Source organism: Castanea sativa, chromosome 11, assembly GCF_040712315.1.
Source record: "Castanea sativa cultivar Marrone di Chiusa Pesio chromosome 11, ASM4071231v1".
Taxonomy (NCBI): domain Eukaryota; kingdom Viridiplantae; phylum Streptophyta; class Magnoliopsida; order Fagales; family Fagaceae; genus Castanea; species Castanea sativa.
Window position 1 is genome coordinate 41,275,672 of NC_134023.1, and position 14,876 is coordinate 41,290,547.

The window sequence follows — 14,876 nt, forward strand, 5'->3', positions numbered from 1 at the left end:
TAAAAAACATTTAAGCAAGGTTCATTAAATCATACCCCTCCCATTTACTCTTCTCTCCTCCCCCTCCATCCAAGCAATCCATTAAGTATGCAAATCTATAAAAATATAAATACTTGCAAGTCTAAATGTTAACAAGTGTGTTAGGGTCATATTTTTATGTAATTAACATATCCTATGACAAAATGCACTTTACTTGTAATTGAGTAGATCTAAGTGGTTTCAAGATCATCATGAAGTACTTTGAAGAAGTATAACAAGTGGTGATATTGAAGACAAGAAGAATACTCAAGAAACTACTCAAGAAAATCTGAATCTACGAGTTCTAATACCTAGCTTGACACCGTCGATCTATCAAGACTTAATGAAGTTTGATACCTATCTCGATACCTCTCAATCTTGTTGCGACTCTTGTGCGCCTTTGGGTTCTGTATCAAGCAAAGTCTTTGGCACCACTAATTGAAGATTTTATTGGTGTTTTTATGTGAAGCTTCTGCATATCAACTACAACAATAAAAAAGGTTGTTGTAGAGTTAGTCACGTAAAGGAATTCGTGAAAAGAAGTCAGTCACATACTAGGATTCATGCAGAGGAGAAGAGTTCTACAAGATCAAGTCCAATTGGGGATTGGAATAACGGTTCAACTATAGGTTGGTATTTTGGAATAGGCTAGGTAGTGGTAAAATTCCTTATACTGATAACCGCTTGATCTTGATTAGTAGATTATTCGAGAGTGGTAACTTGAAATTCACCCAGTGGGGTTTTTGTCTTGTGAAGGTTTTCCTCATTCATAAACAAATCACAATGTTAAATTTAATTTTGGCTGAACTCTAGTTTAAATTGATGATTTGTTTGTGCTTCCACAATATTGTATGTAATTTAATCTAATTAATCAATTTGGGTAATTGAATTAATTAACCTCGGAGATGATGATGAAGCTTTTGCCACTTCTTTTAATTTATGTTCTCTTATTGTACCACATATGCTTTTCTTTTCTTATCTCTTGCACTTGGATTGCATTTATATAACTTGTCTTACATTTCACACATGATGCCTTAATGTATCTTGTTTAGTATTTCAGTTAATGACAGGTTATGAAGTCATATTCAAACATGGATCTCTCTTCTTGCAAAGTTTTTCAAGAGTTCAAGTATTATAGTAGACTTATTTTCTGTGTGCTTATTAGTATAATGTATTCTAGAACATTCATTGTACTCTTGGGGGTTTTTGTCACGGATTGCTAAAAGGGGAGATCATTAGGGATATCTTTATTTAATTGGCATATCCTCTGAAAAATGCACTTTACTTGTAATTGAGTGGTTCTAAGTGGTTTCAAGATTATCACGAAGTACTTTGAAGAAGTATAACAAGTGCAAATATTGAAGATATGAAAAATACTCAAGAAACTGCTCAAGAAAAGCTTAATCTGCAAGTCCCGATACCAAGCTCGACACCTTTGATCTATCAAGACTTAAGGAAGTTCGATACCTCTCAATCTATTGAGATACGGGATTTCAGAATTCAGCCTACAACATTTTATTCTAATTGGCTATTTTTTTATGGGTATGTGTAAACCTAATAGGAATAAGAGAGCCCATTTAAAAGACCTATTAAGCTCCTATTTAAATAAGGTGATAGAGAAAGAAAACCCTAACCCTACTGATTCATAAAATTTTCTTCTTGAAACTCTAGCCTCTACCTTTTGAACCTATGAGTTTAGAAAATAGAAGAAAGGGATCTTGTTGCGACACTTGTTCGCCTTTGGGTTCTGTGCCAAGCAAAGTCTCTGGCACTAACAATTGAAGATCTTATTGGTGTTTTTATGTGAAGTTGCTGCAAATCGACTACAACAATCAAAAGGATTGCTGTAGAGTCAGTCATATATTGGGATTCGTGCAAAGAAGTCAGTCATGTAGTGGAATTCGTGCAAAGAAGTAAATCATGTAGTGGGATTTGTGCAAAGAAGTCAATCACGTATTGGGATTCATGCAAAGGAGAAGGCTTTTTCAATATCAAATCCAATTGGAGATTAAAGTAAAGGTTCAATTGTATGTCAGTATATAGTTGCAAGATTCTGCTAGTATATAGTTTAAAGTATATACTTGTAACCACTTGTCCTTGATTAGTGAATTCTTCGGGAGTGATAACCTGAAATTCACTCAGTGGGGTTTTTTCCTTGTGAAGGTTTTCCCCATTTGTAATCAAATCATCGTGTCAAATTTAATTTCCGTTGCACTCTATTTTAGATTGTTGATTTGTTTGTGCCTCTATAATATTGCATGTAATTTTATCTAATTGATCAACTTGAATAATTGAATTAATTATTATCAGGGGTCAATTGATTCGACTTTGGATGCATGTTTGAAGATCTTTCCAAACTCCAAACACTAAAGAAGTTGAAATTCCAATAGTCGGATCAAAAGTTATGACCTTGAGAAGTGTACTAACGCGCTCCGCCCGGTTTTCGAGATATCTCAACTATTTTAACTTCGATTTTGACCCATGAATAGTAGTTGGAAAGAGAATTCAATAATATTTGCAATGATGCTGACCCCAATCCATTCTAATGGACGGATCAAAATTAGGGTTTTTGGTGCCTTTGAGAGTCAACCTCAAGTCAAACTTTGTCAAAGTTGACAAAAATCTCCAAGTAGCTCGGGTTTGAGGTAGAAACATGAAAAATGTTGTTTTGGGATAATTTTGACCAACTTTGACTTTTGGTTAACCCAAGGTTGACTAGGGGCATTTTGGTCAATTGGACCTAAAACAGCATTTTGAGTGCTCCGATGCCTAAACGGGTTGCGTCACGTCAATCTAGGTGTTTCCGTGACCCCATGGAGAAAAGTTAATATTTGTAGAATTTTTGGAGTCCGGCACGCAAATTGAGGGTAGGCAAAATACGATATCTACACATGTTATGATCTATGCTACCAGGAACTTGAATTGTAGGCCACCTACTATGGGAATGTCCATTTGCAAGGAACATTTGGCTTTGTGTTAGGAAAAGATTCAAAAATGTTTCAATGCTATCCAAGATTTCTTCGCTTTATTTAGGTTGATGGTGGACAGACTTCCTCAATTTGATGTGGAATGTTGGGCGGTGATGTCTTGGCAATTTAGAGTGCCCGGAATAAGATTTATTTCAAGAAATTTCAAGCCCTCCCCAGATCCATTTTAGATGGAGCCCTTGGTTTCTTGGATGAGTATCAGTCATCTGAGGCTCATGGCTGCACACCGAAGCTCTTGATTTTGTTTGTGACTTTCGTCTGCTCAGGTTTTACTTGTACTATGTTTCCTCCATGTTTTTTTTTTTTGGTAGTTTCTTCCTACTGCTATAGCCATTGTCTTTCCCCTATTTGGCTTTATGCACAGAGTTTTTACTTTGTATACTTTCAGTTATCAATATAATTTATGTCTTTCACCTAAAACAAGATTTGGGTGAAAGTATAATTGTATTTTTTTTTATTAAAAAAAAAAACGAGGTTTTAAAATAACTATATAAAAACAACATTCTTTAATTAACTCTCCAAGGTGTGAGCAAAATAACATATAATTTAATAGACTAATCAAGAAAAGAGTGATACTCACTGTTGTAGATCCACTGTTTCCAATATACGAGCCGATTTCCACTCTGATATGCAAAAGACATGCCAGCCAATACTTCCACAGGAGACCGCCCGTTGTAATCTAGAGCGATAGCCAACTCAGGGTAATGTTCGAGTAAATCCAAAGCCATATCTATTGAGTTGCAAACATAAGCAATTAATTGAAAGAGAATCATGCCTAGTGTTTCAAAGCATAGAAATGAATACGAAAATATAGTTGAATCTGAAGTTCTTACCAATAGCTTTGGAATAAATAGCCCAGGTAATAAACGTAGCACCGTTGATGCCATTTCTTGGCATTAGATCTTCTAGAGGAGTTTCAGAATAGAGATAGCGTGCCATTTCTATTCCATGGGGGTTATTCGTAAGAGCTAGCACAACTAGAATGAGGTTATCGCTTCGACTTCCAATGCTAAGTAAGGTCCAGCTCTTCCCAATTATACATTTTGCCATCTGGATGTTTCCAACAATAGCACAATAACCTAGAACACTAAAATCAATTGCATCTTTTATTTTTAAGTCTTCTTCCGACATTATCTTTACCAACTCCTCCACAACATTCACATGTCCTTCAAAGATAGCAATGTGTAGAGCCGTTCTTCCAAAAATTGAAATTTTTGCAGTCGCTACCTCCGGATTGGAGCTAATGACCTGATTAGCAGCATCCCAATCACCTCTGCGGATATGTTTTTCGAGGGATACATACTGACTGAAGTGACCATTCTCATCGTCCTCCATCTCTGCCGAGTTTATAGTACTTTTACTATAGAATTCAAAATATTTGGAGTATCTAATAGCACAATTCCAAGACGGTAATTCTATTCATTGACTAAACGAATAATATTATTTTCACAGGAGTTGTGCCTGAATTCGACCAGAATATATATATAGTGCGATTAAAGAAGATATAGTACCAACTAGAACATAAAAAGTGAGACAGGAACTTATCACTTTCTATATTTTTATTTTTATTTTTATTATGATTGGTTGAGTATAAAGTAAAACACAAAGAATAGGATAAAGAATACATATCCATGAATTTGCATTAATGTTTATAATACTTTCTTTCTCGGATTTAATTTGTGGGTACAAATAATAGGTGCCCTTGGAACTTGTGTTAATGGACAATGTTAGGAAAATTTGAGTACCACTTTTATAAAAATATAAAAAAGTTTATAAAAAATCCAATAATTTTTTCTTTTTCCATAAAAAGTTATTAAAAGTATTTTCTTTTTTGACTTTAAAAGTATTTTCGAAACCAATGCCTTTAGAGCATCCATTATTTTTCCCTTAATTTATTTAAAAGTACAAGCACACCATTCTCCTCTATGATTGTGTGTATTCACTTACCTTCTCGTGATGCAATTGCATCTTCTTCTTTTTCTTTTCTTTTCTACTTTTTTTTTCTTTTTTTTTGGTGATTAAAGGAGTGAGAAACTAAGAGTGCGAGGATCTCATATTTCACTTCTCTTTGTTCTCCACACCATTAAAATTTTCTTTAAAAAATCATTTTTATATTAAAATCCATAAATTTTATTTTAATCAGTAAAAAATTACTAAAAAACCAAAAATATAAACAAACATGATCACTAGATTTCCCCGAAGAACCTAAAACAATTGTATTTAATACAAAACCAACTAGTTCTTTCCAACTAGATTAGCTCAAAGCATTGGTATCTATGAGGTCCATCAAGTTTCATTACTAAAATTTACAAATTCATGAGACCAACTTTAAAATCACATTTTTACTTTCCAATAACTACCTACCACATCAGTAGTTTGTAAAAAAAAATGTAAAATAATTTGTGACTTTAGCATTTTACTTTATTTTTACACTCATACTTGACAATAAACCCTATCTTTCATTTTTTACTTTACCTCTCATCCATTAAACCACAAGTGGCCAAACGGCCCAAACCCAGCCAACAATACACCCAGTGACAACCACCACTGACTATGGCCAAACCAAGCCACGAAAACCCAAAGCCAAACCTGACAATAGCAGCAGCAACCACCCTATACAGCCACAATGTCCACCACAACCAAATCCAAAACTCTCAGATCAACCACCACGCATCCCATAGATTGGAGGGATGAAAAAATGGAAGGATGGAAAATGGGGAAGGAATAGAAAATTGGAAAACTCGTATGTTTTGTTGAAAAGAAAAATGAGAGGATTAAAAATGAAGTAGGTATAAATTGAATGATATGCCCTTATTAAAAAAAATTGTGCTCAATTAAAAAAATCAACCAAAAAAATAATTCCACCAAGTTTATTAAAACAAAAATAATGCCCAGTTAAAAAAATAAAAACCAAAGAACAAAAAAAAGACCTACCATAACCAGTAAAAAAAAAAAAACAACGTGAATGAAAATAGTATACACATGCCATTGATAAAAAAAAGCATGTACATGACCATTTAGCAAGAGTAAAACGAGAGGCAGCTAAAAGACAAACAAATGAGGAAAACCTCAAAAATAGATGAAAGTAAGAGAAAGCTTGAAACGTTGTAGAGTTTTTTTTTTTTTTTTTTGGAGAAGAGGTTGTAGAGGAAATATTTGGGAGAGACTTGTTTTTGGTGGGCTCTTTAGAAAATATTTGGGTCTTACCAAAATGCTACCTCCCCAATTTAGAGAGAAATTAGAGAGGAGAAGAGTAGTTGTAGTCAAATAACTAAACTACCTTTCATCTCACATTTTCTTTGTTTCTTTTTTTTCTTTTTATGGACGTTACACTACTTCACTTCTTTTTCTTTTTTCTTTTTTTTTTTTCTTTTTTTTTGTCTTTTTAGTCTTGGTGTTTGGTTTGTTTAAGGCGTTTTGCTCTTCAACTATAACGTTTTTTAAAAATAAAAAATAAAAAAATTACTTTTTTATTGGACATTATTTTTCTTTTTTAATAAACTTGGGTGATTGTAATTTTTTTAATTAGGCATCATTTTTTTAACAAGGGCATATGAGAAAATTTATATAGATTCTATTTTCTATCCCTCATTTTTTTTCTCAAGCAAACAAAAAATATTTTCTATCCCTCCACATTTTCACCCGCCAACTAGGAAAATTAAAATCTCTTCTATCAATCCACCTTTCTATCATCTCCCCATTTTCTATCCTCTCATTTAGTCTCTTATTTTTGATTAAAATCAATCTAGTCCCCTCCCATTTTTTCATCCCCAACCAAATGGACTAAGAGTTGATTTAGAAATTAATTGATTTTTGTGTTTTTTTTTTTTTTTTTGTGTTTTCCATTCATATGCTGTGGCAGTTTTTTTTTAATCACCACGTAGGTTTCAAGTCTGCCAACTTGTCATTTGTTTACCACGTCAACATTTTTTCGTTAATGAGTTTTCAGTAAGGACTAAATTAACTGCAAATTGAAAATAACAAGGACTAAATTGATTGTTATTCAAATAAAGAGACTAACTATAACCCCAAAATGTATGAACTAAAATGGTAATTTCACCCAAAAAAAAAAAAAGAACCATGGAACACAAGATAGGAATGCTATGATTTGAACAAGCAACACTTGGAGAGTCATTTCTTTACGACACTCTTCTTATCGATCAAGACGATCAAGAAAGTAGGCAGCTGGTTACATATTAAAGAAATCAGACTCATAATTTACAGTTATATAGAATTTGGATATGCACAGGTATCTCATTCATCCATCCTCACCCCAACCAACACCCCCCTAAATTCTTCATAACCCAATAATCAGAACCGTCATCACTGCTTGTACCATACCCATTTCTCTCTCTCTCTCTCTCTCTCTCTCTCTCTCTCTCTCTCTCTCTCTCTCTCTCTCTCTCTCTCTCTCTCTCTCTCTCTCTCTGCGCACAAATTGACCCTGACCAAAATTGGGAATTAACATTAATTTCCAAACAATATAATTAATAGGCATTGTTACAAAACTATATTTTTTAGTAACATCTCGAGTCTAAAAGACTCAATTTTGAACTTATAAATCGAGTATTTGAGACTCGATTCCCATGGTCTGATCACGCCTGATGTGGCATTTTTTCCACGTGGCGTCCACCTAGAAATCGAATCTCTAAGACTCAATTTATAAGCTAAAAAAAATTTAAGTCTAAGTTATGTACAAGCCAGAAATACCCCCAAAAAAAAAAATTTAAGAAACCCAAATCAAATCAAAGAGAGTTTTCTTCAATGGAGTCTATGATCTCAAACCTGTATTTCAACATAGAAGAAGAAGAGTTGAAGCAAATGAAGCGTAGAAAAATCCAGACGCGAGATCCGGAATCGAATCCAAAACCTGAGACAATCAGATGGATATCTGAATCGGAGCAAAGCTCGTTGATGCTCCCCGCCAAATCCGCCACAATTCCTCCTCCTCACCATCGTCAACCAAGCTCTCCACCTCCTCCTCCGTAGGATGACCCCGCGAGATCCGAGAAGCGGCAAACTGAGTTCTCGCCGTATCGGCCCCACGACCACACACGGCCCACGCCGAGCTGAAGCCACCCACGCTGATCTGAAGCCACCCACGTCGACTTGAAACCCACCCACCCATGGTCCCACGCCGATTTGAAGCCACACACTCCGATCTCGATCTTCGACTGACTACAACCCATGTTTCTGTTTCTAGGTTTTTTTTTTTCTCTCTTTCTTCTGTGATGATCTATGATGAGAAGGTGTAAAGGGCGTTTTAATGGTTATAAATCGAGCCTTAGAGACTTGATTTTTAGGTGAACGCCACGTGAAAAAAATGTCACATCAAACGTAATCGGACTATAGAAATCGAGTCTTTGAGACTCGATTTATAAGCTCAAAATTGAGTCTTTTAAACTCAAGATGTTACTAAAAAATATAGTTTTGTAACAGTGTCTACTAATTATATTGCTTGGAAATTAATGTTAATTCCCAATTTTGGCCAATTGAACCTTGTTAAAGTTGAAAAGAGAAAACAAGAAAAGAAGCTAAAGAAAATGGCAGCGTTTTGTGAAGAAATAATAGCCCAAAGATGGAAACGGTGTCATTAGGATTACAGAAAAGAAACAAGAGACAAAGAAACGATGCCGTATCGTTATTAAGAGAGAGTTTATTTCTTTACAACCCTATCAGTGACCAAATGGGCAAAGACTCACCGAAACCACCACCACTGCCACAACCACACCGAATACAGCAAAGAAACAATGGCAACCACTCCAGTGTTATTATTTTAGCTATTAGTTTATCATCAATTTGTAAACTTTAAGCTGTTATATTAGAATGATAGAGCATGTGTATCTTTAGGAGAGAAATAGCTACCTGAGTCTGCAATTTCATCCCAAGCGATTTTAGCCTTACGAATATTCTCTATCAAAGAAAATCTGTCCGACCCGCAGGATTCCCTGATCAAATATAAAGCCAAAGCATTTTTCTTGCTCCAAGCAGGTGTAATTGGTTCGGTGGTTGTTTCAACAATGTTCCAAAGATCATGTTTCGTTAAAATTGTTTTCATCCGATTGCTCCAAGCCACATAACTTTCTTCCTCCTCCTCTGGAATTGAAACACCAGCAACAATTTAATATATAATTCTCACATATAAAATTGTGACTCAGTGAAGATTCTATTAAACTCTTTTAGATATCCCAAATACTGTAGTGGGGTATTAGGTATATTACATTTCAACCATTCTTGCTTTACGTGTTTTCCTGATCTTAGCTTCTCCTCATACTTCCAATGTACACACTCTGCATTCCAGACAATTGTTTACAAAGAGTGGACATCATGCATGCACATTTTTGAAAGGCGAATCAGTGACTTTTTCTAAGACTTTTTGTTATGACACTCACCTCCCCTTAATTTGGAATAAGATAGTCACTTCCTTTAAAATAATAAACTATTTACACATGTCCTTCTCTGAATGATTAAAAATACATTAAAATTCTTTGTAGAAATTTTTTTTTCAAATTTCCTATTAGAGGAGTGTGAATTGCAATTTAAGTGAAGGGTAAAATACAAAATTTAAGTTTTTTAGAGCCTATTTTTGGTTATTTAGAAGAGGTTAGTGTAAATAGTTTGTATTTTAATTCCAAATTAGAGGGGAAAATATTGGAATTTACTCTTTTTCAAAGTGACGTCCTGTGTGTATAGAGTGTGAATATTGGGAGTATGAGACAATAATTTTCCATTTGATAATGAAAATATATTATGATTGAATTTAACAGCAAGAGATTAAAATCCTAAGAAAAAAAACAGCAGCGAGCAACTTTTCGGCATTTTCCTCACCTAATTATATTTAACCGGTAACTTGGAAGATCTAAATGAAAGAAAAATTACAAAATGGATAGAAGGAAAGCTCACTAACACTCTACCAGTACCAGCCACCCAAACAAGAATATAACTAGTAGCAGCCATTTAAAAAAGTAAAATTCCAATAATTGATAGCAGATCTGGGAGAACAAAAAAAAGTTGGACAGATGAGGGGAAATTTTAACTAATGGGGAAAACATAACATAATTACATTTTTTTGGATAAAGTAAAAAAGTGAAATTTACTGAAACTTTGATCAAATCTGATGAAGAAGTTTGTAGCAAATGATTCTATTATATACGACCTGCAGCTTAGACATCTAAATAGAAAAACCTACAGGTAGCTTAGTTATGTATTTATCCCACCATAGTGACAGTACACGTGTTATGTTGTCACTGGTACCTAGAGTTGGTGGACCTTTCTGTTATGTTAGTTATAAGCTATTAATTAGTCAAAGTTTCAGTTATTCTGATTTTCCAGTATTGTCTCTGCTTCTTGTATATATAAGTAGAGATTGAGTTATTCATTCAATGAGAAATCAGAGAAGATTATGACATTCTTGATCTCCAATCACAAATTTAGACCCTAACCTTTCAGTGTCGTGTCAATTTAGTCTATGTTGTTATTTATTGGATGGAAATTGTTGACATAACTAACGGCTAAAATAAAAAATTAGTTGTCGTTGATGTGGCAATAAATTAATTTTTTATTTTGGCCGTTTGTCACATTAGCAATTTCCATCTAAGAGATAACAACAAACACTAAATTGACACAACACTGAAAGGTTAAGAACCAAATTAAAATATAATGTAAAGGATAAAAACCAAATACATAATTTACCCTAAATTTAAATACTAGCCTTCCTAGATTCTTATTAAAAATATGAAATGCATTTAAATAGTTGACTAATGTATTGTTTATTGCCTCTGATTACTCTTATGTCATATATAGCTCATTAAATTAAAGTATATTTAATGTATACTATATATAATTTAATTATTTTTTATTTTTATTAAATTGACTTGTATATTTTTAGACATATCAAGACTTATTTATTTATTTTTTGGAAAAAATGTAAAGACTTAATGTAAATATTTTTGTTTAAGTAAGAAAATATCATATGTTAAAATAAAAATTATAAACATTCTTCGTGTGTGTGTGTCTCTATATATATATCTAGCTTGGTCACCCTTGAAAATTTTTTTGGCACCGCCACTACTTCAGTGGTAGCTTCTTCAATGTTTGCTAAAACACGTTTTCCAACCAGGCTTCAACTAGAGAATATGCTTGAAACCCTTACTATTTGCACAGTGAAGGATAATCCAGGCACTATTCTTGTCACTCAACTTTTTATGGACGATACAATTACAACACCTGAAAGTAGATATTTTCTAATGGTAGTGACTGCCAAATATAAGATTTGTTATGTTGATGGAACAATATTGCAACCCTTGGATTCCTTAAGCCCAATGTTTAATGCATGGAGGGACTATAACACCATGCTGCTATCATGGATCTTCAATTCCTTCTCGAAGGAAATTACGTTTCACAAGAAGACATGAATTGAATAAACTTGAAAGTAAAGAATTGAATTAAATGAAAGTGAAGTTTAAAAGCTAAACTGAATTGAATTTGAGACAAAATTACATGACGTAATTTGTAATATAACCCAAAACTTAATAGATAAGTAGTATGAGATTTCACCACAAAAGAACCTAACTTTTTTTTTTGGAAAAAAAAAAAACAAAGAGCCTAACTTTATGTTTACAGCATAAAAGCATATTATAAGACCACGAATTATAATTTATTATACCTAAATAAAATTGCTATGGGTTTGGGCCGTTTCTGCGGCAGTATCAAAATGGGTCTTTTTGAATGCTTCAATCATGGATTTAGCACACATCACAAGTCCTCCGACATAAGGCCATTCCTGTTGTCCAAACGTTGGCTTTGCTTCTGTTAATACTGTTGGTGTATTATTAAGGTTGTAACCAGACGAGACAGAGGGGAGGAGGAAAAGCGTGATGATTTTGTATTTCATTTTATTTCTTTCTTTTAGGATAGGTTTTTTTTGGGGGGGTAAGTTTATTATCCTATCTTGTATAAAAATGTTTGAGCACGTGCAGTATAGAGAGAGACATACTATAATCACTTCTGTCGATTTTGCATATTGCTTTCAAAGTATCCCAAGCAATTTTGGCCGAACTAATCCGCCGAATCACAAAACATAGGCGTGGCTCACATGAAATTTGGATCACGTGTAAAGCCAGGGCATTCTTCCTGGTCCAAGCCTTGAAAGCAGCTTCATCATCTTCTTGTTTAGGACATTCGTCAATTGCTTTAACAAAGTCCCACAGATCTTGAGCAATTAAATAGGTTCTCACATGAACTTTCCAAACCAAATAATTGTTTACATTAAGAACTTCACTTACAGCTGCACTTGAGGTTGTCCTTGTTTCCATCTTTAATCTGTCAATATACCTACATGGTGTTAGGATCGGGGTACACTTTGGCAATCAAATCTAGTTAGAATATAATCCAATTAGGTACAGGTTTAGAATCGGCGCAACTAAAATTGTCGTATTTTTCTTTTAAAATTTAATTTTTAGTCTTTTATGGGTCGGATCAATTCAGGATGATATCACTTATGTCATAATGTGTACACATGCTATATATAAAACATTAAAATTCTACCTTGCACTATATATACAGGTGTGTGAAAATACTACCATGTTATTAAGAAGATGAATATTAAATCTCTCATAAACACAACTAAATACATAAAATTTGAGGATAGAACATAACATACTAGATTAAGAGAAAATAAATTAATAAATAATTGGAAAAAACATATAGAAAATTTATATTTAAAAAAAAGTCTCCTCAATATTAGTAATAAATCTAAAATTAAGAATATTTATATTTCAGAATTGCACATCAAATTATTTTTCAGTTTGGCACCCCCTCTATAGAATTAGACCTCTCTCATTATTTCTCCCAAAATCTTTCAAAGTGACCATAAACTTGTATTTACATAATAACCAGCCAAATAACTCAATAAATCGTTATTCTTATATCTTCTTTTTGTAAGCGGATTTAAGGTACTGCCCAAGTTTACATAAATAACCGAAGTCTAATTAAGAGCATCTAATATATTGCGTAGGGACGGAATCTTTAGGGGGTCCAGGCCATGCCCTGACCCCAAAATAATAATAATAATAATAATAATAATAATAATAATAAAAAATAATATTTTATTAAAAATTATGTTTGGGGCCTTTGGGCCCCCCTCCCCTCCAAGAACAATTCATCCCCAGCCCCAGCCCAACAAGGAAATCATGCGTTTAACCTAATTTCAACAAAAACAAAGAAACCAAAAAAAAAAAAAAAATGAACAGAAAAGAGAAAGGAAACCAAACGTTACAGAGAGACTGAGAGATAGAGAAATAGAGAGAATGCTTTTTTTGTAATAGACTTATTCGTAGTTAATTTATATCAAGGTTAGTTTACCCAAAAAAATAGAGAGATCGAGAGATGAATCATGCGTTTAACCTATATATTATTATCGTGCAAGAGGGTCTGTGACTTTGGGTTTGGGGTAGGACTTAGTTTAGGATTTCTTAAAATAAATATAAAAAATAAAATAAAAATAAAAAACTTTGGTCCATATTCTTTAAACTATATTAAAAAAAAAAAATCAAGACCATTAATGGTAGGTAGTTTGTCCATCTTGAGCATGAATTTTTTTTTTTTTTAACCACTCCCCCCTTTGCCACGTAATAAACTATGACAAAAATATTAAAGAATTATTTTATAATATTTTTATCAGTTATTGATGTGGTAATTTTATGCTAATTTTTACTTTTATTTACTTATCATTATTATTTTCTTTTATCTATAATCACTGACTATACTATCAATTTTTTAAAAAATTTATAAAATAGTTTGTATGAGGGTCATTCCTCAAAAATTGTGAAATAAGCTGCGATAAGAAGGAGGTGTTTGTTAGAGTAATTTGAGTAATGTTGTTTAAGTGTTTTTGATACAAGTGTGAATGAAAAAGTGTGTTGAAATATGTGTAAATGTGTTTAAAATGTGTTGTTTTGTGATTGAGGATGCTTACCAAACACGCCCTACAATTTTAAAACAACCGGCAGAGGAAGAGGTAGATTAAACAAGGGTCAGGCCTCTCTCTGTAGACCATTAGTGGTGGTTCCGGACCAGATCTGACCGAATTGGGTTAGATCCAAGCTCTGGCACCGCCGGCCTACGATTTGCAACTCCTTCACTGACGACTCTTGCGAGGTTTCTCCGAGTAAGCCCCCCTGACTTCCTACTGGTTGTGGTTTTTCTCTGTACAATGTTATTTCTTCCCTGAGATTTTACCGATGCTTTTATTTTATTTATTTTAATTTTCTTTATAAAAAAAACGATAAATTCTAGGAACCATGAAAAAGAAAGTTGCTTCAAAAAAGCTTTGCAAATGATTAAAAGCTCGTAATAAAAAGTTAGCAAGCACACGAACCTGAACGGCTGAGCTGAGTTCCTGCTCCAAGAAGATTGGATTGATTCTGGTCTACAAAAGATACTAAGATACTAAGGAAAAACTTATTACAGTGGTCACCTGAAGAAATAATGCAGAAAATGGAATGGAAATAAGTTGCTGGGTCTTTGTCATTCTTTAAGATTCTGATCAGATGATGTCCTTGTACTCTTTTTACTTTTTAACCTCCGTCTGGGAAGCGCGTTTTGCTTCCCGGCATTTTTTTTTTTCTTTTTATAAATTATTTTTTTAAAAATAATTTTAATTTTTAATTTTACGGCACTATTTATATATTTAAAAATTATTTTATTATTATGTTTTCAGTTTTTAATAATAAACAGTATTCAAAGAGACCCTTATAATATATTTGAATTTGGTAAATGTTAGTCATTACTAGCATTAGTATAGGGCTATTTTTATAAATATTTTATTAAGAGAATGATAAAATAATAAATGTTGTTAACAATTTATTATAT

General features: G+C 33.2%; 1 protein-coding gene across 5 annotated transcripts in view; it reads right to left on the minus strand.

Moving 5' to 3' along the window:
• Nucleotides 1-14,472, minus strand: part of LOC142615706 (uncharacterized) — a 31,202-nt gene extending 16,730 nt beyond the window's left edge. For 2 of the 5 annotated variants that reach the window (XR_012840832.1, XM_075788475.1), the window contains exons 1-6: nt 14,383-14,459; nt 13,981-14,231; nt 12,001-12,326; nt 8,871-9,101; nt 3,839-4,342; nt 3,586-3,735 (exon numbers count right to left, since the gene is read on the minus strand). Coding sequence is in view for 2 of the 5 variants with exons in the window: in XM_075788475.1 (XP_075644590.1) it covers nt 3,586-3,735; nt 3,839-4,342; nt 8,871-9,101; nt 12,001-12,319 (1,204 nt within the window). In the remaining 3 variants the exon portion in view is untranslated. Of the gene's footprint in view, nt 1-387; nt 502-3,585; nt 3,736-3,838; nt 4,343-8,870; nt 9,102-12,000; nt 12,327-13,980; nt 14,232-14,382 lie in introns of all 5 variants that reach the window. The other 3 variants (XM_075788474.1, XR_012840833.1, XR_012840834.1) reach the window with 3 other exon arrangements.
• Nucleotides 14,473-14,876: the final 404 nt, after the last annotated feature.